Here is a 26912-nt window from a genome sequence, read left to right as displayed (position 1 = left end):
TAGATAGATAGATAGATAGATAGATAGATAGATAGATAGATTGATTGATTGATTGATTGATTGATTGATTGATTGATTGATTGATTACTTTATTCATACCTGAAGGGAAATTCGGTTGTCACAGCAGTCCAGTATTTAAGTACAATAAAATACAATAGAATAAGATACTGAGGTAGCATAAATAAAAACAACAATAGAAAAAAACACAAAATACAATGCTATGGTGACTAGACGGTATATAATTGTAATAATAAATAAATAGTAACAATATAAAATAAAATAAAATAATTATCAATAATTAAAATAATTATAAATAATTATAAATAAAATAATATGATATATAATATATAAAAATAATAATAGTAATAGTAGATATCACTCTGTGTAATGATACTTATGTTTCTTAAAAAAAAAAAATGAGGGAGGGCACTGAGAGATCCAACGATTGAGAAATACAGGCGTAGATGAATAACAAAGCTCAGTTAATCAGCGGCTGGAGCCAGAACAGCAGCTGCACGATGGAGCGCCGCATCTTTTCCATTCTGTTCCTCCTCATAGCTGTGGAATCAGCTTCTTCAGTGGACAATGGGTAATAGTCGAGAAATCTGCTTAAAATAAGCTTTCTGTCTTTTAAGATTTGATATTATACATAATGATTAACTTGTTTTTTTTCCAGTATAATATATGTCAAATGATTTTTATGACATTTTGTTATAATGTAATAGACAGTGGTGGAATGTAACAATGTACATTTACTCAATTACTGTACTTAAGTACAATTTTGAGGTACTTTACTTTATTATTTCCATTTTATGTAGCTTTATACTTCCACTCCACTACATTTTGGGGCAAATGTTGTACTTTTTTTCAGATTTAACATAAAAAAGAGATACATTTAAAGTGATTAGACATATTTTTAAATTAAACCTCATAATTGTTTTAATTGTGTTTTAATTGTCTTATGTTCCCCTATCTTATTTTTTTCTGTAAAGCACTTTGTGATTTTATCTGTGAAAAGTGCTCTATAAATAAACTTTACTTACTTACTTATAACAGTATATTAAGTAGTTAAATTAGCCCTGCCTTGAGGAAATTAAAATACTGCTTATATATATATGCATCAACACAAATAATCTAATAATATATTTAGAATATATAAAATAATGGAGAAAAAAATAAAGGACATTTTGATGCTGATATGTAAGTTTTGAATGCAGGACTTTTACTTGTAGTGGAGTAATTTTACAGTATTAGTACTTTTACTTAAGTAAGGGATCAAAATACCCTTTCCACCACTGGAAAAATATGCAAAATATGCAGCACTGCAGGTGATAATGTACAATCTAGCAATGAAGGATGCATTATAAGTGTTATTTTTCTTATTTGTGTGCAGATTCTTCATCTCAGCCCCCACTGTGTTTCATGTGGGTGTTAAAGAGAAAGTGCTTGTCCAGATGTCTAATCTAAATAGTCCTGTTACTCTCTACCTGAAGCATGGGAGTAGCGACAATCGCTTGTCTGCAGAGAAAACTGTTCAGTGTAGTGAGCAAGAGAGGATCAAAACAGTTGAGCTCATGGTATGACAAACTTCTCTTCTCATACAAAGAGCAACCAGTTAGACAGGACTGAGAGGTCATAAACTTAACATCTTATTTACATCCTTACAGTTGGATAGGGAAAAGGTGTCAAGACTGCCTCCACAAACCTTAAACTATGTTACGCTGAAGGCAGAGAGTCCCTCGTTCAGTATTCCGAAGTCAACATTTGTCACGGTATCAAAACGCAGAGGCAATATCTTCATTCAGACCGACCAGCCAATCTACAACCCAACACAAAGAGGTAAAAGGAAAGCCAGCAAATGTTAAGAAATGTAAAACATTGTGGATAAATTGCCATTTATGTTCATTATCTCTCTTCTAGTGAAATACAGGATATTCACTCTTGACCACAAATTCAGGCCTCATATGGATGTGGTCCGGATATCAGTAATTGTGAGTAAATACATTTTCCCAAGGAATGCAAAGAACTTTAAAAAGGTTTGTTTAAAATGATTAATGTTTTTGTTTTGTTTATGATAGAATGCTGCTGGAAACAGAGTGATGAAGTCCCTCAAGACTGCAAAGGGAGGAGTTATTAGAGACTCATTTTCCATACCTGATGTGGCCAAGTATGTAAAAACAGATTTATAATAAACTGTGCCATAACAGCACTAGAGACTTTGACTTATCATGATGATTTGTTTATTTTCTTTACAAAGGATGGGCACATGGAAGATCAAAGCACACTATGATGAAGATTATGAAGCAAATGCTGCTTCCCTAGAGTTCAAAGTCAAACAATTTGGTAAGCTAATTTGATTTAAGTATTTCAATTTGCTTTAAATTGACAGATCATCTCCTATCCCTCTCAATAACATTTTCATTGTCCCACTCCCTAGTTTTACCAAGTTTTGAGGTGAACATTAAACCGGAGGAGAGCTATATTTTGTTGAATGCTGAACAATTTAACTTCACCATCTCAGCAAGGTAAGTGTTGAATAATACTCCATTTAACTTACTTTACTGAAGTTAGACCTGTGGGCCCACCCCCCGCAGAGTAGGGCATAGGGGTCGGGTGCAGTGGGAGTCGGGTAGCAGGCGAAGGCGGGTACCTGGGCGTGCTGACCCCCGGCTCCAGCGGCTAGCTCTGGGGACGTAGAACGTCACCTCGCTGGCGGGGAAGGAGCCCGAGCTTGTGCGGGAGGTGGAGCGTTACCAGCTAGAAATAGTTGGGCTCACCTCCACACATAGCGTGGGCTCTGGAACCAAACTCCTGGAGAGAGGCTGGACTCTCTTCTTTTTCCGGAGTTGCCCAGGGTGAGAGGCGCCGGGCGGGTGTGGGGATACTCACAAGCCCCCGGCTGAGCGCCGCTGTGTTGGAGTTCTCCCCGAGGAACGAGAGGGTCGCCTCCTTGCGGCTGCAAGTCGCGAGGAGAAGGTCTCTGACTGTTGTTTGTGCCTATGCACCGAACAGCAGTTCGGAGTACCCGGCCTTCTTGGAGTCTCTGGGCGGTGTCCTGGAAGGGGTACCGCCTGGAGACTCTGTAGTTCTTCTGGGAGACTTCAACGCTCACGTGGGCAACGATGACGGTACCTGGAGGGGGGTGATTGGGAGGAACGGCCTGCCCGATCTGAACCCGAGTGGTGTTCTGTTATTGGACTTCTGTGCTAGTCATGGATTGTCCATAACAAACACCATGTTCGAACATAGAGTTGCTCATAAGTGTACCTGGTACCAGAGCACTCTAGGCCAAAGATCGATGATCGATTTCATTATCGTATCGTCAGATCTGCGGCCGCATGTTCTGGACACTCGGGTGAAGAGAGGATCAGAGCTGTCAACTGATCACCACCTGGTGGTGAGTTGGATCAGGTGGCGGGGGAGGATGCTGGACAGACCTGGCAAACCCAAACGGGTAGTGAGGGTTGTTATGATCCGGCTCACAGACCACACAAAACTAAGGAAGCATATAGGGATTAAATGGAAAAATATAATTTATTTTAACAAAATGAATCCAACATGAAACAACATAACCAAATCTTTACTAAACTAAACCAAAGGAGCTGACAGAAAACATACTACCCGGTCAACTTAATATAATGGAAAACTAAACACAGAGAACTCAAACAAAGGTGATCAGCTCCTCCATGATGCCAAGGGAACAATAAGAGACCAAACCCCTCAGGAGGGCGGGTTTTAAAGGCGTGGAGACAGTGGCCAGCTGCCTCCAATCGGATCCAATCCAGCACCCTGAAACAACAGACAAACAAACAAACACACACCCACACCCGGGTGGGGCCTGGGGCCGTCACACCCCCCCCCATAAAGACAGGGTCCCAACCCTGGCCTGCTACAACATGTAAACAACAATTTGCACAACTACATCATTTTTACTAATAATCTTTACCCATACCAATGCATATATTTGAAATATCACAGAAATTACATTCTTCCAAAATACAGATTCACCTTAACAGTTTTTCACTTGTCCACTATCATGTAGTTTCTATCCCATCTCAGCTACTGGTACCTTGAAGCAAATTTAAGAGAAAGACAGAAACATTCATAATGAAGACATGAAACTACTGGCATGGGGCTCTCGACAGGGCATCTGCCACTATGTTATCCTTGACAAACATCCTCAGACTCACGGACACTACGATCACCCCTCTGCCTCGGACCAAAACTTCCACCAGGACGCCCAGAGAACTGCAGCCCACCAACAAGGTCATTCCCCCTGCCAGCGCCAAACGCAGTACGCGGATTTCCACCGACGTTGTGGGTCAACAAATAATCATCCGCTAACGCAGCAGCCTCTGCAGCCGTTTTCACTTTCTGTTCACTTAAGTACATTGCAACTCGTTCCGGAACCGAATTTTTAAACTGTTCAAGCACCATCAAGTTACACAAACCATCAAAGTCTTTTACCTCAGCTGCTGAACACCAGCGGTTGAAGTGAGTTAACAAATCACGGGCAAACTCTAAGCATGATTTGTCCCCCCTTTTCCAGCTCCTAAATCGCTGTCGATAAGCCTCGGGGACCATTTCATAAGTTTTCAAAACTGCCGTTTTAACCTTCACATAATTACCGCTATCCTCTGTTGTCAACGAGGAAAAAGCCTCCTGCGCGCGTCCCGTTAATACGCACTGCAGCAAGACCGTGCGGTCCGCATCATCCCAGCCTCGTGCATCTGCAACTCGCTCAAACAACGTGAAAAAAATTTCAACCTCCCTCTCATTAAATCTCGGTACCAACCGTAAACTACTCACAATGTCCCGCGAGTGATCACCAATCCGAGTCGACTCATTCATTGACACATCAGACAATTTTCCCTCCTTAAGCAGATTCAACTTCATAGCTTCCAAATCAAGTTTAGCTTTTTCTGTTTGCTGCCGTATTTGTTCCACAGCCACCGCTTTATCAAACTCTGCTCTCTGTCGCAATTTTTCCAATTCCAACTCTTTTCCCGTCTCTAGTTGCATCCGCAATCTCAGCAATTCCTTCTGCTGCTCAAAACTCAAGGCCAGCTCAGGGCCAGGCTCCGCGAGTGCGCCCTGCAACCCATCCGCCCCAGCCAGATTAGTTACAACCGGTGATTCCTGCAATGGTTTAAGAACATTTAACTCATACAAATTTTCCTTAATAATAGCCCGAACATTATCTTTTAATCTTTTGTCACCTACCGATATTACAAAATGCTCTGCTATTTTCAACAGCTGATCTCTGTTACATTGATCCAATAACGCCTCCGACGGAGCGCGCACAAAATCTTCCACTGATGCCATGATTTAACCACACCAGACAGTCTCCGGTAACAACAAAAAAGCACAACACTGACCCCACTCATGCGCAACCGAGGGCTACAAACCTCATAAAGTCGAGCGTCCCCTCTAACTGCCTAACCCGATCTACCTAACTCAACCCTAGTCTTCAGGGGGTACTCACGGCGGGTATTTACGCACTAAAAACCAGTAGTGTGGACAAAGGCGACCAGCACGCTGGCAACCCCGCCAACACTACGGACGTGCTCCCGAGACAACCGCTCCAACCACTTTCACCCCACATTACATGTACTGCACACGAATCCCAAAGAGGAACCGCGCTATGCCTACAGGGGAGTCATCTCAACAGGTGCATTATGCGCATAAAAACGGTCAGTGCTCACTTCTCCCTGTCCCGCGACTGTCTCACAAAATCGACAAAGGCAAAATCTGCACTACATCCTTTAATTCCCTGGACTACATAACCAAGAAAAATACTTAACCACATTCCAAATCCCAACATAAGCTTCCTAAACTGGACGCTAGAAAGGGAATCCCAAGGATGACGTCACTCCCTGGGGAAACCCATCAGTCCCGCCACTTCCCTGCCGGCACAAAGGAAACACGTGAACTCCCAACAAAGCGCCACTACAAACAAACAACAACCACAAAAAACATATATCACCATAACCAAACAATTAACACCACTTACAACCTATTCTCTTTTTAGACGAGCCCCCAATTTGTTATGATCCGGCTCACAGACCACACAAAACTAAGGAAGCATATAGGGATTAAATGGAAAAATATAATTTATTTTAACAAAATGAATCCAACATGAAACAACATAACCAAATCTTTACTAAACTAAACCAAAGGAGCTGACAGAAAACATACTACCCGGTCAACTTAATATAATGGAAAACTAAACACAGAGAACTCAAACAAAGGTGATCAGCTCCTCCATGATGCCAAGGGAACAATAAGAGACCAAACCCCTCAGGAGGGCGGGTTTTAAAGGCGTGGAGACAGTGGCCAGCTGCCTCCAATCGGATCCAATCCAGCACCCTGAAACAACAGACAAACAAACAAACACACACCCACACCCGGGTGGGGCCTGGGGCCGTCACAGGGTGAACTGGGAACGTCTAGCGGAGGCCCCTGTCTGCAGGGTCTTCAACTCACACTTCCGGAAGAATTTCTCCAACATCCCGGGTGAGGTTGGGGACATGGAGTCTGAATGGGCCATGTTCAAAGCCTCAATTGTTGATGCGGCTGGTAGGAGCTGTGGCCTGAAGGCCGTCGGTGCCTGTCGTGGCGGCAACCCAAGAACCCGCTGGTGGACACCAGCGGTGAGGGAGGCCGTCAAGCTGAAGAAGGAGGCCTTTCGGTCTTGGCTGGCCGAGGGGTCTCTGGAATCAGCAGACAGGTACCGTTTGGCCAGAAGGGCTGCAGCTGCGGCAGTCGCTGAAGCAAAAACTCGGGTATGGGAGGAATTCGGGGAGGCTATGGAGGAGGACTTTTGGTCGGCCTCAAAGAGGTTCTGGAAAACCGTCGGGCGTCTCAGGAAGGGAAAGCAGGGCTTGGCCCAAGCTGTGTTCAGCGGGGGCGGAGACCTGCTGACCCGACCTGTGGATGTCGTCGGACGGTGGAAAGAACACTTTGAGTCTGAAGACTCAGGGGAAGACTCACCAGTATCCCTGGCAGAGGTCGCCGAGGTAGTCAAAAAGCTACCTGCCGGCAAGGCGCCAGGGTTGGATGAGATTCGCCCTGAGATGCTGAAGGCTCTGGACACTGTTGGGCTGTCATGGTTGACACGCCTCTTCAGTGTCGCGTGGAGGTCTGGGACAGTGCCAGTGGAGTGGCAGACTGGGATGGTGGTTCCCATTTTCAAAAAGGGGGACCGGAGGGTGTGTTCCAATTACCGTGGAATCACACTCCTCAGCCTCCCCGGAAAAGTCTACTCCAGGGTGCTGGAAAGGAGGCTCCGGCCAATTGTCGAACCTCGGATTCAGGAGGAACAATGCGGCTTCCGTCCTGGCCGTGGAACAACGGACCAGCTCTTTACCCTTGCGAGACTTCTGGAGGGGTCATGGGAGTTTGCCCATCCAGTCTACATGTGTTTTGTGGACTTGGAGAAGGCCTACGACCGTGTCCCTCGGGGAGTCTTGTGGGGGGTACTGCGGGAATATGGGGCACCGGGCTCGTTGCTACGAGCTATCCGGTCCCTATGTAACCAAAGTGAGAGCTGTGTCCGCATACTCGGCACAACGTCAAACACGTTCCCAGTGGGTGTTGGCCTCCGCCAGGGTTGCCCCTTGTCTCCGATTCTGTTTGTGGTTTTCATGGACAGGATCTCAAGGCGCAGCCGGGGGGAGGAAGGGATTCGGTTTGGTGACCTAAGAATTGCATCTCTGCTTTTTGCAGATGATGTGGTTCTTTTGGCTTCATCAAGCCGGGACCTCCAGCACTCGTTGGGGCGGTTTGCAGCCGAGTGCGAATCGGTTGGGATGAGAGTTAGCACCTCCAAGTCTGAGGCCATGGTTCTCTGCCGGAAAACGGTGGACTGCCCCCTCTGGGTGGGGAGAGAGGTACTGCCTCAAGCGAAGGAGTTCAAGTATCTCGGGGTCTTCTTCACGAGTGACGGTAGAACGGAGCGTGAGATGGACAGGCGGTTTGGTGCAGCGTCAGCAGTGATGCGGGCGTTGTACGGGACCGTCGTGGTGAAGAAGGAGCTGAGCCGGAAGGCAAAGCTCTCGATTTACCGGTCCATCTACGTTCCAACCCTCACCTATGGTCATGAACTTTGGGTAGTGACCGAAAGAGCAAGATCGCGGATACAAGCGGCTGAAATGAGCTTCCTCCGTAGGGTGGCTGGGCTCAGCCTTAGAGATAGGGTGAGGAGCTCAGACATCCGGAGGGAGCTCGGAGTAGAGTCGCTGCTCCTTCGCGTCGAAAGGAGTCAGCTGAGGTGGTTTGGGCATCTGGTAAGGATGCCTCCCGGGCGCCTCCCGTTAGAGGTGTTCCGGGCACGTCCAACTGGTAGGAGGCCCCGGGGAAGACCCAGAACACGGTGGAGGGATTATATCTCTCTCCTGGCCTGGGAACGCCTCGGGGTCCAGGAGGAGCTGGACGTTGTGGCTGGGGAGAGGGACGTCTGGAATGCCCTGCTTAGCCTGCTGCCCCCGCGACCCGGCCCCGGATAAGCGGAAGAAAATGGATGGATGGATACTGAAGTTAAGGCAACATTTAATCAATATGGGGCACTATATATATACTGCAAGAATTCATAAACAAGTTGGAAAATTAACAGCAGAAATATCTGCCTTACAAAGTTGCTAACATTTTTCAGTCTCTTTTCCCTGACGCAGGCTAACACCTAATGCTAGTCCAACAACCACAGAAAGGATTTCCTCTTTAACTTTCAAATATAAAGTGTGGTAAACTCAGTGTGATTCAGTGGTGAAGTTGAAACATTGTTGCATTTTTCATTTGGTTTGTTTGCTTCCACATTGTGCTTTATCAAGTTAATCCAAGCTTTGTAAACAAATTTCAAGCTGCTAATACTGTCCTTTAATTATTTGACAGAATATGTGAGGGAAAGAGCTGCCCCTTTTGTGAAGCAAGTCACAGATTGTTTTTTGTCTTTTATGCAGCATTGATCCGCTGTGTGATTGAAATCATTAGCCACCATTATGTTGCTTTTCTTTGTAGCCACAAGCAACTGTGTTATGTGATCGTCTTAACATATTTTGATAAGGACCTTTACTTCCTCATTTGACCCAACTGTCCACTAGACATTTTTCAAGCCTGCTACTACCTTGTCCAACCAAATTCAACCCATAAAGCACTGTGTTTTGGTTCATTTCCTTCCTTTGGTCTGGACTGCATTCCACCTGAGGCAAACTGAACTTTGGTGCACTTGGATTAGAACCGAGACCTCCGTTTTTTAGCAGACCAGAGTTCAGTTCTTTGGTCTGCACCAGAGTTCGTTTGAGCATTCACACCAGCAAAAATCCAATGTACCATCCGACAAAATGCACCAGAGTTTGTTTCAAGCGGACCAAACAGCTCAGGTGTAAAAGCCCCCTAACATTACTAACTAACGCTACTGTATGAAGTCCACTCACAACTACCTTATCATAAAACCCCAAAACAAGCTAAAAGTGGATACTGTATACACAGGTGATAATGTCATTAAAGCAACATTGCTTAACTATTTCGTTGTTTCTGCACCAAGTACACTGCAAAAAAAGAAGAAAAGTTGGGCGAACTCAAAATTTCAAGGCAACAAACTTCGAAAAAATTTTAAGTTGGACAATTAAACTAAATATTAGGGGTGCACCGATTGCAATTTTCTGGCCGATCACTGATTTTTAAAAACCTGACCTGCCGATTATTTTCTTTAACAAATAAAGGAAATCCCAATGTCTGAGGTAGTTAATAAAATACTGAACTTAAAATAAATAGCAACAATTTACAGGACAAAGTAACAAAAGAACTGCAACCATAAATAAAGTGTCGTTGGTTTCGTTATAGTACAACATACATACAACTAGGGATGGGCATCGATTTTTCGAATATTCGAATAGTCATTAAATCAAAAAAATCGAATAGTTCATCATATCTGGAAGGAAAAAAAGTTGTATTACTGGTGCCTTCCACACGGGGGCAGCGTAGCATTTGATTATACAGTGTGACGCGCTAGATGCCAAACTGTAGCAGAAGAAACGTGTCGGTGCTTGTTGTAAACAAACAGAGATCGCTAAGTGAACACCTCCTGCAGCAGCAGCACATACACACTGTACTGCTACAGAGCTAACTGTTAGCCTGTTAGCACATACACACTGTACTGCTACAGAGCTAACTGTAGCTAACTGCCGCTCGCCGATCGCGCAAAATTAAGGAAATCGGCGCCGATCGATCGGTGCACCCCTACTAAATATTTTAAATTTTGTTTTTGAGTTTGCTCAACTCTGAATTCAGATTTTTGTCAACTCAACTGTAAGTTGTACTAACTTATAATTTTACATTGTAATAACTTTTAATCCTTACTTCTGCTAACTTCTGCAATGTGCTGAATTGGCACGATTGTAACGCCGCTATGAAATGTTAGCTAATGTTGAGACCACAATTTTGAGTTAGCATTGATATGCTAATGGCTACTCTTGTAGCTGTAACAAGCAGCGCTGCTAGCATCAGTTAGCTGCTAGCATATGCTAATGACCGAATTTCACCGCTTTCCTGCATTTCACAACAAAGAAATAAGAGTTAGCAGAACTATTGTCCCTTGTTGTGAACCCCAACTTAAAGATATAAGTAACAACAACTCACCAACTTGTTTCCTTGGTTGTGCTAACTTACATAATTGCCCTAAATGTCAATAATTTATATTTCCAAGTTTTACCAACTTAAATCACTGTTTTAGGCCAAAAAATACAAGTTGGCTTTTTTGCAGTGTAACTTTGGTGGGTGGATATGATATCCTGGGAGAAGTGGCTTTTATGGCACTTACAATCAACCAGCTATGTCACTGATTTTGGTTGGACTGACAGATCATATTTTATGGTGAAAATGTTTATTAGCTTTCCCTATATGGCTGCTCTGCCTCTTCCCTCAGGGAGTTTACTATTGGACAAAAAGCTTAACTTGTTGTTTAAGTTAAGCTTAGTTATGGAGTCATCAGACTCCTTTTTTTTGTCTTAACATAAGTAGTCACACTATGATTGAATTATTATGATGACAAAATGTTTTGTTTTCTAGCTATTCACATGGTGAGAAAGTCAAAGGGGCTTACCACTGCACGTTTGGATTGGTACAAAAAAGCAACGTTTCAAGGTCTGGTCTAAATATGAAGCCTGACGTTATCAGAGGACTAACCTTGACTGGTTCGGTGAGGAAACAGATATCTATTTAAACTTTACAATGCAGCTCTTTTCAAGATCAGAGGTCACATAATCTGGCAACACATTGCATCTCAAGTGTTGCAGTAGTTCACTTGCACATTAACAATTTACACAATTTCTTGCAGGTCAAAGATGGAACTGCAACAGCTTCTTTCCAGATACAACACCTCCAAAATCAGCTGAAGCGAACCCTCTCTGAAATACAGCAAAGTGGAGCACAACTCTACTTGGGAGTATTTGTCACCAACATACAAAGTAAAGACACTCATTATACCAATCTTCATGTCAGCAACCAAGACGGTGTTAAGAGAGAATAAAATTTCATAACATGTAAAGTATGTGTTGTTTTGCAGACAGTGAGGTGCTGTGCAAAGTACAGTATGATGTTTACTCCTGTTTGGTTTTAAATTACTTGACAGCTGGTTCTTGTTATGCAGTTCCAGGGCAATGCCATGACTCTTGATGTTGCAAAATGGAATTTAATGAGAGATGTGTTAAAGGAACACTCCACCGTTTTTTCATATTAAAACATGTTATTCGGTCAAGTAAGACGAGTTGATACAGACCTCTTGCGTCTCAATGCGTGCACTCAATCGCCCTGGCGCGCGGCGCCACTTGGCTAGCACTTAGCTTAGCCCAGTTCATTCATTAGGATCCAAACAGATGGACAGTTAGAAGCGACCAAACTCCTCCACGTTTTCCCTATTTAAATACAGCTACACGAGTAGTTAAACGACCAAGTATGGCGACACAAAATAAAACGTGGCGCTTTTCTAAGCGGATAAAAAGGATAACTATAATGTATGGCGGAATAGCACTTGGGAGCACTTCGACTCGGCGCAGTAATATCATCACTCCTGAGGGGAGAAGATTTTTCAGGAGTGATGATAAATAGGGAAAACGTGGAGGAGTTTGGTCGCTTCTAACTGTCCATCTGTTTGGATCCTAATGAATGAACTGGGCTAAGCTAAGTGCTAGCCAAGTGGCGCCGCGCGCCAGGGCGATTGAGTGCACGCATTGAGACGCAAGAGGTCTGTATCAACTCGTCTTACTTGACCGAATAACATGTTTTAATATGAAAAAACGGTGGAGTGTTCCTTTAAGATACAGCAGTTTGACTCACTTTGCACACAACCTCTTCTAAACTTCAAGGGTCTTATTATCCTAATAATAATAATAATAATAATAATAATACTATAATAATAAAACAATACACAGCTTGGAAAAGTCATTAAGTGAAAATGAATTACCATAATCCTACAAACTACATAAAAAATCTCAGAATGTACTCTATTGTCATTGTAAGGTAAATATTGAATAATTCTGATAATCTGAAAAGAAAAATGACAACAATTTTATTAATGCTTCTGCTATAAAGGTGAAGATATTAGGAATATAATTTCGATTTTTTTGACATGTGAATTTTATGGCCCAGGTGGTGAAATACAAGAGGCAGAAGTCTACCTTCCTATCATCTCTCACAAATACACCATGGATTTCTCTCGAACTCGCTCATATTTCATTCCTGGATATCCGCTTGATGTGGTGGTATGCATGAAACTTAGAAATGGGAACATACTTATATACATGACTGTGATGACACTGGGATGCAAAATATTTTGTTTGTTGTCATCATAGGCGATCATACGTCTGCCGGATGGCTCCCGAGCAGCTGGTGAGGCAGTAAAAATTGATGTGCCGGAATCTACAGAGAAATCTTGGCAAGGCACCACTGACCAGGAGGGGACAGTGTTTACTACATTTAATATTCCAGATGCAGCTCCAATTACTGTTGAAGTTAGTTTCCCTTTCCAACTAATAAGATAACTGCATCATCAAATTGATAAACCTTTAGTTCAGTTTAACGGTTTGCTCCTTGATTTCATCAGGGGTCGGTGGGAGACCTTATGCAGAAGAAAGTGCTTCAACGTGCTTCATCTCCAAGTAACAGCTACCTGTACCTGAGTTTAACCAACAGGATATATTCTGTGGGCGAGTCACTAACTGTGAATTACCACAGCTCCACCAATGGCCCAGGACAGGGGTTTATATACTACATGGTGAGGCATATCTGAGTGGATGCAACACTGTTTTGTTTTGACAAAGAAAAGCAGTTTATTTAAATCTTAACATTTTCAAATTGACTTTTTTTCAGGTCTTAAGCCGTGGGATCGTAGTACAAAAGGGTTCACTCAGATTTGGTACTCATGTTAGAGGCAATCTGCTGATAACGTCTGATATGGTGCCATCCTTCCGTCTGATTGGCTACTACCACACCCAGGGTGGTGACATCATTGCTGACTCTGTGTGGTTAGATGTCAGGGATGAATGTGAGATAAAGGTCAAGGTGAGTAAACAGAACAGATCTGAGCAGAGTGACAGTAGACAAACAGAACTTTGCCTCCGTTGACTTTGTGTAAATGGGTTGCATTTGTTATAAATAGGGCAGAGAAGTGATTGGCAGGTAGATTACATGTTTTTAAGACCAAACGAAATCAACTTCAGCCTGAAGTAACAAACAGCACTGTAGTGGGTGTTATTATGTTGCATGCCATCACAAAGTATATATTATTCTGTTTAGGTAAACTGCAACACCCTATGCATGTATATACATATATTTAGATGTTTTGTTTTAATGTATTAAATGTACTTAACCTTTGTTTATTTGAACTTTACTTTAGGTAGAACATAAAGGAACATTTAATCCTGGAAACCCGGCCAGGCTAGACTTTGATTTACATGGTCAGAATGCCAAAGTTGCTTTGCTGGCTGTGGATAAAGCCATCTACGCTCTCAATGCTGATAATAAACTAAGGGCCAAACAGGTAACACTTTCACACATACTTTCTTACAACACACTACAATCATCTAATTCAACCGACATATTAAAGTTCTTGCTCTCACTTTTCAGGTGTTTTCCACTATGCAGTCACATGACCTTGGCTGCTCACCCAGTGGAGGAGGAGCTGACCCTGCATCAGTACTCACAGATGCCGGCCTGTCTTTTATATCTCAGTCCAAGGCAGAATGGAAAAGGAGTATGGAAAAAACTCGAATTGTCTTCATTTAAATCCTTGTAGTTAAATGTTAAACGACAACGGTTTGAATTTCGATATACAGTATGTCCTGTATACGTAGATAAAGATTGCAGGTACCCTATAATAATAATAATAATACTCAACTCAACTCAACTCTCACTGTTGAGCTTGAGAAAATTGGAGCAAAATCAGGATTTGACTTGGTGAAGACAGTAACAGATGGAGGATGGTGGGAGGCTGGTGTGGGTTTGGTGCAGACATAGAGCTGGGTGTCATCTGCATAGCAATGAAAGTGGATGTTAAACTTTCTGAAGATATGACCAAGGGGGAAGAGGTAGATAATAAATAGTACAGGCCCCAAAACAGAACCCTGGGGAACACCTGAAGAAACTGGGCATGGCTGGGATGTGACAGTTTTGAGTTTAATGAACTGATTGCGACCAGACTGAGCTGACAAGTTTCAGATAATGGGGTTGCTTCAACATAATTACAAAAATGTATTTTCTCACTTTCATCTTTTGGTATCAAGCCAGGCAATAGTTCCAGTCAGACTACGTACTACCACTAGAGGATGGAGAGGAAACATCTTTTTTGTAATAGGTTGTTGACCCTTTGTGTGTGAGAAGAAGTGAACCTTTTAGCAAATGAAACTATAGAATTAATCAATTTATACCAACAACCACTATTACTTTTCTAGGTCTTGGCTGTAAAGAATCTGTACGACAGAGACGCGCTGTGGACCTTCAACAGGAAATGATGACCTTAAGTAAGACAACATTCTGCTAAGACAACTGAGATAATGTAAGGCAGTTCTCGTTAGAATGTCATAAATGTTTGCCTTTTTCTTTTCATGTCATTTTCAGAATCGAACTTTTCAGAAAACTTGCAAGAGTGCTGTGTTAGGGGGTTTTCTCTCATCCCCATGACACGAACATGTCAGGAGAGAGCGAATAGAGTTTCTCTGGTAGAACCAAATCCTGACTGTGCAGATGTCTTTTTGCAATGCTGCCATGAGGGAGAGCGTCTCAGACAGAAAAAAATACAAGAGGATGCCCAGAATGGACTTGGCAGGAGTGAGAATAAACTGTCATGTAGACATTATATACTTGGACGCCAATGAATCACTGTGGCATCATAATCACAAACCTTTCATTTTCTCATTTTTAGCCGAAATCTCAGAAGAGTTTGAAGAGTTCCTCTTGGATGCAAGTCAGTACATTCGACGAATTTTCACCCCAAGCATTGCATTCACAGAAATTGACATAAGAGGCAAAGGAAGGTTAGTTAATTAACTTTTTAGTTTTTGCATAGTATGTTTTTCAGTGGCTGATTACAGCTATTGAAACCTTAGTGACTCCATAGTTTTGTTCCTAGCCTTTGCATTTGTTAGCGTTTATAGTTAGTTCTAATATTCAATCAATATGGTAATTTCTGCTTTTTGTATCATTCAGTGTTAAATGCATTGGGTTAATTAGACACAGGATTTGACTTATGCATTTTGCAACAGTTACTTAACATTTTCTTAATCTCTCAGTTATCATTTGAATCTACCTGATTCTATCACCACATGGGAGGTTCAAGTCATCACTCTATCTGAGGCCACTGGTAATAACAGCTTCCCATCTTATAAATACTTCTCAGATATTTGACTGGAGAGCTTCTTATTAATACCTTTTTTTCATTCAGGATTCTGTGTGGTTAAGCCATCTGAGGTCAGAGCATTTAAGAAAGTGTTTGTGTCTCTGAGGCTGCCTTACTCAGTGAGGAAATTTGAGCAACTATCTATTTCTCCTGTTATCTACAACTATGGCGATAATAGCCTCAAGGTAGATATAACCTATTACTGACATTATGTAGCGCTGAAAACAACAGCCACCTTCTGTATGCTTTTAAATTAAATTCTTGGTTTTCTTTTTTTGTGGATTTTTCAAAGGTTGCAGTTCATATGGAACAAACTGAAGGACTTTGCTCACCTGGTTCAGCCACCAGTATGGCCTTTGTTAACATTACTTTAGCGCCGCAGTCTTCCCAGTTTGTCTCCTTCTCTGCTGTCCCCATGGAATCTGGCTCCATACCCATCAAAATACGTCTTTATGACATGGAGAATGAGTGGGGAATAGACGCAATTGAAAAGCCTTTGAATGTGATGGTGGGTGACAAAATAATTATTTTTTATCTGCCTGACACAATAAACATGAAAAAAATACCGTAGGAGCTATTTATTTCTTGTTAGTATTTAGTTGTGCATTTATTTTATGAATAATAAGTATTGTTTGATTATTCTAGAGGTTTGTTAATTTTAATTTTGATATTATTTAATTTTACTAGTTATTTGTTTAGTGTAATCATTATTATTGTTTAGTGTATCTAGTTGTACATAATTAGTATTTTATTTATTAGGGGCCTCAGGGCAATCGCACCGAGCACTGGTCCCATACAGCAATAGCTGTATGGGACTTACGTCGCGAAAAACTGCCCAAAATTTAGCATTGAAATGAATGGGACGACCGACAAAAAATGAGCGAAAAAGAACAATAATTGGAGATTTTTAAACGTCTACTTCTCCGGCATAATTTCACCTAGAGACTCCATTTAAACTTTAAACAGTAGACACAAGTCTTGTGTATTGGTGTATTAATCCACGTTTCGATAGGCCATATAGTTTTTTATCAATCCCTGTTCAATGACCATGATCATTTTTGTAGAAATTCTGAGATTATAATGGGTGTGTATTGCACGGAATGTTCGTGTCACAGTGTGTGACATCATCACCAGAGTGTAGAGGGAGAGAAAAAACTGTCAAAAAATACATTTGAAAACTGCGCTCCAGGCCGCAAATTCCACTCAAAATAATTTATACATAGAAATGTAGGAAAATTTGTCTTCTCCCTCACAATCCTCTGGTAAAGCTGTCAGAGTTATAGTTTGGGCGTAAGACGCACAGATGCGCCACCAACACCACCAACAGCCTCATTGGGTCCCATATTAATAACGCAGGAAGATTTCGGAAAAAAGGAAGATAGAACAGTTTTTTTAGATCGCTCTAACAAAGCTATTTTTTAATTTTTCTTTAAAAAAATCATATGTAGACGTTCAGGTAGAACTCGGGACGCTCAAAGTGAAGTCGGATCAATGATAGGTATTATGGTTTTGCCAAAAATGCTTTCTGTTCAAGGCCAGAAATTACAGTCCACCTCTGGCTGCTGTCACTCTTTCATTAACAGGTGTCAGTTAATTCTGTTGATTGCTTTGATCTGATTGCTTTGATCTGATTGCTTTGATCTTTGATGTGATTACAGTTACAGATACACACACACACAAGCGCGTAAGCACGCACACTCCTCACACATGCATACACATGCTTCAAACACACACACGCACGCGCGCGCACACACACACACACACATACACACACATTTTGAGGTTAAAGGGCATAGTTTGAAATCTCTGAAGAATCTCATCATAGTGTACACACACCGGCAGTGGCCCTTTCGAAATTTCCCCAGAGGAAATTTTCTAGTTTATCTATCTTACTGTGGGCCCCTGAGGTTATATAGGTAGGTAGGTAGGCAGAGAACCAGCATACACCTGGGTGAGCCTATGGCTTTGTTCTCTTGTTTTCTTGCTTTTTTCTCACAACTTTGCATGGACCATAACCTTCTTTTACCTGCGTACACCACATCCCCATAATGCATCAGTGGCACTTTGATTATGTTTGATGTAATGTTAGTTTTCAAATTTCTGACAAATGGCCTCCACACATGCTATATTACATATTAGAATCCATGACCTAATAAATCGCCTTCGTTGACATATCTTATCTACTTATATACAATTTTCTGTTTTTTAATCATCACTTATTGGTGATTTCTATTTATGCTTATACCAATGCTCAGTCTGTTTTTTGCAAATTGAGTTGTATTCATTGTTATTAACTGACATTAACATGCTTTTTCCACTTGCCTTGATAAGGAAGCCAAGGGGCGCACAGTAATCAGCTCTTTTTCTCTCCTGTTGTAGACAGAAGGACTAGAGAAGAGAGAGGAATCAACCAAAGTATTTAAATTAGATGGTGAGTTCTTTCAGTGTTTTTCTAATGATACATGCTTTATAGTTGCCATTATTTCTATTCTTTTGTGTATTTGGCATTTCATTTTGCTTTAATCAATCCCTCTTTCCTGACAGGCAAGAGCATAAACTCTGTCATGATTGATGGATTTTTTCCAGACGACACAGTTCCCGACTCCAGCACCAACATTTTCATTTCAGTGGAAGGTATGTGCTGTTAGACACAGACAAACAATTCAGAGACGCTTGTAAATGAGTGTTTTAACCTTTCAATGTTTTCATCTGACAGGAGCTGGATTTGGCAGTTCACATGCAAAGAACCTTCTTTCTCCTGAGAAGGTTGCAAGCCTGATCGTTTTGCCTGGTGGATGTTTAGAACAGACAACAAGAACACTCATCCCCACAGTGTCAGCTCTCCGCTACCTTGACCTGAGTGACCTATGGTTTGAACTGCCTCCTGGTAAAAGAGATGAAACTCTTGATAAACTTGAGAAAGGTAGGAACACACCAAACATATAAGCATCGCATTTTATCATTTATGAAATCCATCCATCCGTGTCCATAGTCTCCAGAGAAAGAATGTTTTGGACAACCTCCTTGACCTTTCCATGTTATGAACACTCTACCCTCAAAAACTTGTTTTTAATAAGTAAACACTTCCCTTGTCAGGTTATAGAAGGATTTTATATTTCAAGGATAAAGGCCAAGGATACTATAGATCATTTCATTCAGCACCAGCTAGTTATTGGTGAGTCTTTGTTTTATGCTGCCTTACTTACTATTTAACAATACAATACAATATTTTATACAGGAAATCCAATTTTCGAAATCTCAAAGTCTTAATCAGATTTTTCTATCTCGTTTTTCTTTGTCTTGTCCTCAGGGCGACTGCCCTTATAGTGAAAGTGCTGTCGTTGGTGGCCGAGCGTCAGACAGTGGCTTTTGGGGACCAGGGCAGGAGGGCTTGGGCTGTAGATTTAGAAGAGATCCGTCATCCAGTCTCTTTCTTGCTCTTAGTACAGAATACTGATGGGTCATTCAATGACCCACATCAAGTGCTGTACAGAAGAGTACTGGTAACTTGCATTAATGTTAAATCAGTATTAAATGTGCCAACAAACTAAACAGCTGTGCTCTGATTACAAATTATCTCTGTGTGTTCATTGAAGAAAGGAAATGACCAAAAAGCATCCATTACGGCATTCATAACTCTTGCACTGCACCGGTCCCTTCAGTTCCTGCCAACTGGATTGAAAAATAGTGCAGTAAGTAATATAAAGACTTACTGTCCTGAGTTTTTAGCCAAGCTAACTGTGTTGATTTTGGGGTTTTGGTCAGTCACCTTCACCTTCTCTTCCTTTAGTGCCTCCATGAAGCCAACATTTGTGGTTTTTAGGAAAATGGCTTTATTTAATGAATACAACTGATGGGCCGTTGTCTATACTCTTGAACCAGACACTCTGAACCAACTTTGTCTCAAAAAAATTGTACAAGGAAAAAGCCTTAATGCATAATTTGTTAATTAGATTTGATGGAAAACATTGACTGTCTCCATGCTTCTTTCTACCAGGAAGCCGGCATCTCTAAATCAACAAGATTCCTCCTGTCAAACCTGAATGAGCTTCAGCATCCCTACGCTGTTGCCATTACAGCATACTGCCTTGGACTTTGCCTGCCGGAGGGAACAAATCATTCATCTACCTGGAAAAAACTTGAAGCACATGCTACTAAAGGCATGTCAAGTCAAAACTAATGGATGTGGTCCCTATGAATAAAAAGAAATAATAATCTGATGATGTTATCCACACACATATATACATACATATCGGTAACGTGAAACAGTTGAACAGTCATTCATTATCTTTAAACTCTCCCAGCTGACATTGGGCGAGAGGCAGGGTACACTTAGACTAACTCAGGGCTGACACATAGAGACAGACAATCATGCTCTCATTCACACCTACGGGCAATTTAGAGCCACCAATTAAAGTGCATGTTTTTGGACTGTGGGAGGAAGCCGGAGAACCCGGTGAGAACCCACGCTGACACAGGGAGAACATGCAAACTCCACACAGTAGGGAGTCGAACCAGCGACCCTCTTGCTGTGAGCCAAGAGTGCTAACCACTACAACACCGTACAGCCCTCACAGTTGATAGTTAAAAAATAGTTAAGAAAGAGATTATGGAAAAGGTCCTTCTAATTGATTTACAGCATTGCAACAAATGCAATGCCACTAATCCTGACATAGTTAAGTGTGTGGCCTTTGTCAGTTTGCCAATTTATATTTACATATTATCCAACCATTACAACAACCACATTTGCTTTGGTCAAAACCTACAAGTTTAGCAAGAGAGTGTATCACAATATGTTATAATTTTTACAATGTCTACTTCTAAATTATCAGGGAAGAATGGCTGTTATCTGTGGACAACTAATCCCAGTGAACAGAATCAAGCCAATGCAGACGCCAGCACAGTCGAGTCTACAGCCTATGCCCTCCTAGCTGCAGTGGAACTGGGGCAGATGAAGTGGGCAGAAGAAACAGTCTGCTGGTTAACCACCCAAGAAAACTATCACGGCGGCTTCAAATCAACACAGGTGATTAAGAATGGTTTGAACCCAATGAATCCCTGTCTTAGTACATATCCCCTGATTCCATGTGGTCCCACATCATGCAGTATAGTCCACTGAAGTAATTACCGATGTTGAAAACATAATAATTAATATTTTTTATTACCATGCCTAGGATACCATGGTGGCCTTGGAAGCCCTTGCAGAGCATGAGCTAAGAAGGCCTGACCGTCCTGCAACAAATCTAATAGCAGAGTTCACTGTCAAGGGAAGGAATGACATTGTAACACTTCAATTGGAAAATAAGAAGGAGAAAGTGGAAACGGACCTTAAGGTATCATAGAGCGTATTCAGAATAATACTTAAACACACACATAAAAACAATAATTAATATTAATTGTTTGTTTTTGTGTTCCGTCCCAGAAATTTACAGGGAACAACATCAATGTGCAGTTGACAGGACAAGGCGAGACCAAGCTAAAAGTAAGTTTGATCAATAAATGATGTAAATATGCTGAAAAAGACCCATCATTCACAGTACATCACCACATCACACACGTTTGTTTTTTTCAGGTTGTAAAGGCTTACTATCTACTGGCCCCCAAGGGCGATTGTGACAAAGTGTCTATCAACGTCACAGTGACGGGGAAAGTGAAGTATACTGGTGAGCCTTTTTCACTGATGACAAGTCATAACTGCATGTATTGCTGATGAAAGCTACACAGTTACTTTAACCTCTGTCTCCCTAGCTAAGGTCATAGAAAATTATGAATATTATGATGACTACGCTAATGCTAACGAGGAGGTGGTGGAGAAGGAGGTGCGAATGCCACGTTCCGCTATTGAGAGGTTTGATGCTCGAACCCGAAACCGGAGAGATGTCGATAACAACTTGAACTCAGATGGGACTGTCAGCTACACAATCTGTGTCAGGTTGGTTGAATTACACTTACATCTAGGGATGGGTACCGAATTCGGTTCTTTTATAGGTACCGACCGAATTCCGTCGGTACTACCGAGTACCGATTCATGTAAAATCAAACAGCACCATGTTTCGGTACCTTAACGGCGTTAATTTTAAACTGATCATTGATTTCAACCTGTGTTCACTTAACGTCTTTGATTAACAAGCGTGCTGACGATCGCACTATTTTTTATTTTTTTATTTACCTCCTCGTCTGGTCCTGTCTGCTCACCGCGGCCACTAGCTGCTGCCCTCTTCCAACCCGGCGCAGAGACGAACAGCCGGCTCTAGGCCTGCTAGCCGCCAGCTGCTATCTCTCCAATGTCTCTACCCGGGCTTGGCCTTCGTCTGCCTCGAGATCGGACCTTCCTTACTCCGTTTGCTCTCTCCATTCTTCTGTAGACCAGTCATTAGCAGCTAGCAGCTAGCTGCTGCATCTCTGGTCCTCTGCTAATACTCCGCTCTTCAACTCAGGAATATTACCTGCCAATTTACTCCAAACTGCCTCGCTGAAATTAAATCCCTCAGACTCCTGCGTCATCCTCGATATGTGCACAGAGCAGCCCGACTCAACTTTGTTTATTCCAACCATGCCACGCCCACAATACTGTCTGACCGGTGCTGCGCCGCACAGCTACGACGTCATCACAACAAATCACACGTGCACTTGCAACCTTTTTTTTTGTTTCTCCTCTGTGCACTTGCCACCTGAGAGAGCTCCTCTGCATTCTTTGATAACACTGCAACCTTCATGTTACAAAATGCACGTTCGCTCAACAATAAAGCACTGCTCATCCTGGATTTTATATTGTTTTGATATATTTTTTAAAGTTTATATTTTGAGAAATAAATATGTTGAATTGAAAAAAATTGATTTTATTATTAAACAAATTAACATTTATTACCACATAAACAAATGCAAAAGTACCGAAAATTGGTACCGTTGAGTACCTGTACCGATTCCCAGGTACCGGGTATCGGTACCGTATCGGTTCAAATGTGAAAGGTACACAAAACGCAGGAAGATTTCGGAAAAAAGGAAGATGGAACAGTTTTTTTAGATCGCTCTAACAAAGCTATTTTTTTATTTTTCTTAAAAAAAAAACATATGTAGACGTTCAGGAAGAACTCAGGACGCTCAAAGTGAAGTCGGATCAATGATAGGTATTATGGTTTTGCCAAAAATGCTTTCTGTTCAAGGCCAGAAATTCCAGTCCACCTCTGGCTGCTGTCACTCTTTCATTAACAGGTGTCAGTTAATTCTGTTGATTGCTTTGATCTGATTGCTTTGATCTTTGATGTGATTACAGTTACAGATACACACACACACATGCACGAAACACGCACACTCCTCACACATGCATACACATGCTTCAAACACACGCACACGCACGCACGCACACACACACACACGCACACACACACACAGTAACTTTATGTGATTCTAATTACACACACACATACACACACACACACACACACACACACACACACACACACACACACATATTTTGAGGTTAAAGGGCATAGTTTGAAATCTCTGAAGAATCTCATCATAGTGTACACACACCGGCAGTAGCCCCCGTAGCCCTTTCAGAATTTCCCCCAGAGGAAATTTTCTAGTTTTGAATGCAGCCCTGATTAAAAAAACTGCTGTGTTAATTGAAAACTGTGAAAACACAATATAGCCTAATTTATCTTGCATTCTATTTTTATTTGTATTTTATTATTGGGGTTGTTTAAAACGCATAATGAGCTTGGAAGAAAAAGTCACAAGTCCTGATCAACGTAACTCATTCTGTCTTTCATTGTTTTCCTGTGTGTAGACATAGTCTGCACATCAATCTCACAGGAATGGCTATTGCTGACATCACACTTCTGAGTGGATTTGAGGCTGAAATTCAAGACCTCGAAAAAGTGAGTAGCACATTCTTCCTCTTCTTCACCAACAGATATTTAGTAACAGTAGCAGTAGAATGAGAAACTGCTAGAATGAGTATGCAATTCCTAACTTCCATATTAACAGTTTTCAACAAGCCTACAACCTTTACCACAACAGCATCATAGCATTCCTGAAATTCAGTAATGGATTTTGGGTTTGGGGTGCCACTCCAAGATTTTCTGTTGGCGCCATCAGGCCGCCCCACTGAAAAATATCAAGGGGCACCAATGAATTATCTCTACATTTTTAAAACTAGATACAAGATATATGTTAAGTCTTCTTTTGGATGTGTATAGACAGATTTGTTAGTTTAGGACAGAGCCAGTTCAGCTCTCAGCCCATTTTCAATTTTTATTCTAATCTAAGTTAGCCATCATATCTGACTTAAAAACATGAGACATCAATCTTCTTATCCAGCTCATTCTTGGCAAGAAAACAAATAAGGTATTTAGGTCATTAAACAGTTGGTTAGATAGCAAACATAACAATTTACAGTTTAAATAGATTCACTTTGGAATTCTGGGTTAAATCAAGCCCAGTTGCTAGAAAAAATGTTGGCATTTTACATTACACAGACATGCTGAAATGACGTGCTGTTTTTTTCATGTCTGAAACCCATTGGGCTATCAAACCATCTGCATTATTATTAGACGCTTAGAGCTAGTGCTCTGGAAGTCAGGTGATATAGTTTAATGAGTGTCACAGTCTGCAGCAAGAAGAGGTGGTTTGGCATCTCATTCCTGTCCCGTGAAAATTAAACTTAAGTTACATAAAATCTTACTTATTTAAACCCAAACCGCCATCTTTTCCTAAACCTAACCAAGAAGTTTTTTTGTGTATGTATCTTTAGAGGCCCTGCCCTCTGCTTGTATTTTCTCTTTTCTTTTTTTGCGTTCGGGTAGTTTCTGGGCAAGGTCTGGCTGACATTTTAATCTGTGTAGTCTGGGTCAGATCTTGCTAAATAGTCCTGTCTGGACACAAGTACTACGCACATTAGCTAGAGGAGGGGCCAACTTTAAAGTTGTGTTTACAAACTTTAACAGACAAATCCTACATATTCTGCCTTTACGTAACATTGGGGACATCATAAAATTTGAAACGGTAATAGTATCAAAGGGTTAAATTCTTTTTTCCCCTTGTAGCTTAAAGAGGAACCTGAACGATACATTTCCCACTATGAGACCTCCTACGGAAGAGTGGTGCTCTACTTTGATGAGGTAAGGCTGAACTCTTTTTACATTCACAAACATTTTATATGTAAAGTACTAAAATATGTCTTCTTTTACTCCCTAGCTCGTTAACTCGGAGGAATGTATTAGTTTTGGTGCGAAACAGTTAGTACCAATTGGCCTTCTACAGCCGGCTCCAGCTGTCTTCTATGATTATTATGAACCAAGTAAGCTTTTCATTCAATAATATATGAATGCTATGTTGGGAGAAAGATGGCATCTTTGTTTAACTAATTAGAAATAAAACTTTACAAATGAAATGTGTGCTTTCCTTGCAGACAGAAAGTGTACTGTGTTCTACTCTGCCCCCCAAAGAAGCAAGATGGTCTCCACACTGTGTTCAGAGGATGTGTGCCAATGTGCAGAAAGTAGGACATTACTCCGAGACTGACAAACTGACAGATAGCCATGTATAACTCTCACTTTACCCCTCAGATGTGTCAACAATTAAAACTGCATTATGTCCATCTTTTCTTCAGGACCCTGTCATAAAATACAAAATACAATCGACAATAAAAGAACACAAAGAACCGAACATGCCTGCTTCGCCCCTATAGTAGACTACGGTCAGTGCTGCACACAAGACATTTTGGTGAAAAATATCTGACATAATCTTGACTATAAACATCTTAAATGCATACTTTGATATTGTGATACTGTTTTTTTTTCAGCATACATTGTTGAAGTCTTCGATGTTTCCACAAAGAGTAACTTTGAGCTGTACAGAGTGACTGTAAAGGACGTACTTAGAGCGCGTAAGTAAACTGTAAGCCTTAGAAGTAGCCTTAAGTTTATGTTTGGAAGACCTATCATAAATATTATCTATCTAACAGATGGAGATGAGCTTGTGGAAGAGAATTCTGTTCGAGTGTTTGCTAAGAGGTTTCACTGTAAAGGAAAGTTAGACCTGAACACACAGTATCTCATCATGGGCAAAGATGGCGCCACAACCGACTCAAGTGGATCGTAAGTATACTTGATATGCAACAGCAAAACATGAATTAAAAAGATCTATATCAGGTTGAGTGTACGCTATATTTAGAATACTTTCACCACCATACCTTGCTGTTAAAAAGCCCTGTTTAAGTTTACACAGGGGGAACTGTTATATGCTCTCGTCAAAGCCAAAAGTAAAATTATTGTTTTTGTCAATGGAGGTTCGTAGCTTTGACGAGAGCATAGATAAACAGCTACATTTCCCCGAATGTCAATCATAACCAAAGATTTCTTTAGGTGGTTAAAAAATTACTGCCTGCTTCTACAAACTGGGAGCATGCCGGTGACCATTTAATCTAGGTTTTTCACACTGACTTATTCTCATTCTGTTCACTCTCACACCCTGTTTTCACAGAATGCAGTATCTGTTGGAGTCAAACACCTGGGTCGAAAAAAAGCCTTCGGAGGAAGATTGTAAAGCAACTGCTATGAAAGCTGGCTGTAGACAGTTCAATGCATTTACAGATGCGTACAAGCTAAACGGCTGCACGCAGTAAAACAGACAAATCTGTTTCACTTAACTTTTATTTTCTGCTTTGTGTAACTCAGTTACAGCACTTTCCCATGAGATACATAGTCAGCATGGGTGATTAACTTCTAATTGTAATATTAATAATTAGAGTTATTGAAGCATTGCATAAGAACATCCATAAATATGGAGACATCATTGCTTGGCAGACAGAAAGTGGATGACTGACTCCACCAAAAGTGTCATTTAAGTTTACCACTTTCAGTGTAACCATTGATATTTCTTTATGTCTGATACAGCTCCGGGTTAACTGGAGGGCTTGGCTGTTACAATAATGTTATAATCATGTAAAACTGGGTGAAATATCTAGCATCAACATCCAAATAAAAAATCATGTGAAAAAAAGAAAAAAATGTCTTATACTGCT

The 26912-nt window shown here is 41.3% G+C and overlaps 1 protein-coding gene across 1 annotated transcript; it reads left to right on the top strand.

The window, feature by feature from the left end:
* Nucleotides 1-478: 478 nt before the first annotated feature.
* On the top strand, nt 479-26702 carry LOC131976965 (complement C4-like). The gene is made up of 41 exons (XM_059340198.1): nt 479-589; nt 1394-1577; nt 1668-1839; nt 1921-1991; nt 2079-2167; nt 2258-2343; nt 2438-2525; nt 11065-11194; nt 11333-11462; nt 12643-12755; nt 12846-13004; nt 13097-13267; nt 13363-13554; nt 13889-14032; nt 14119-14245; nt 14943-15011; nt 15109-15318; nt 15413-15524; nt 15780-15850; nt 15932-16071; nt 16179-16394; nt 18266-18317; nt 18431-18520; nt 18603-18809; nt 18983-19061; nt 19197-19389; nt 19483-19578; nt 19884-20046; nt 20719-20912; nt 21061-21219; nt 21309-21368; nt 21459-21549; nt 21635-21818; nt 23676-23766; nt 24934-25008; nt 25085-25187; nt 25299-25388; nt 25500-25586; nt 25692-25775; nt 25854-25986; nt 26372-26702. The coding sequence occupies exons 1-41, from the start codon at nt 519-521 to the stop codon at nt 26511-26513; spliced, it is 5118 nt and encodes a 1705-aa protein (XP_059196181.1). The 5' UTR covers nt 479-518; the 3' UTR covers nt 26514-26702.
* Nucleotides 26703-26912: the final 210 nt, after the last annotated feature.

The sequence above is a fragment of the Centropristis striata genome, chromosome 8, assembly GCF_030273125.1.
Source record: "Centropristis striata isolate RG_2023a ecotype Rhode Island chromosome 8, C.striata_1.0, whole genome shotgun sequence".
NCBI lineage: Eukaryota > Metazoa > Chordata > Actinopteri > Perciformes > Serranidae > Centropristis > Centropristis striata.
This window is presented reverse-complemented; position numbering and strand designations above follow the sequence as displayed.

Coding starts and splice junctions, on each gene's coding strand:
- LOC131976965 (XM_059340198.1), top strand. CDS start 519: ATGGAGCGCCGCATCTTTTCCATTCTGTTCCTCCTCATAGCTGTGGAA. Junction 590..1,393: donor GCTTCTTCAGTGGACAATGG/GTAATAGTCGAG, acceptor ATTTGTGTGCAG/ATTCTTCATCTCAGCCCCCA. Junction 21,220..21,308: donor AAGTGGAAACGGACCTTAAG/GTATCATAGAGC, acceptor GTTCCGTCCCAG/AAATTTACAGGGAACAACAT.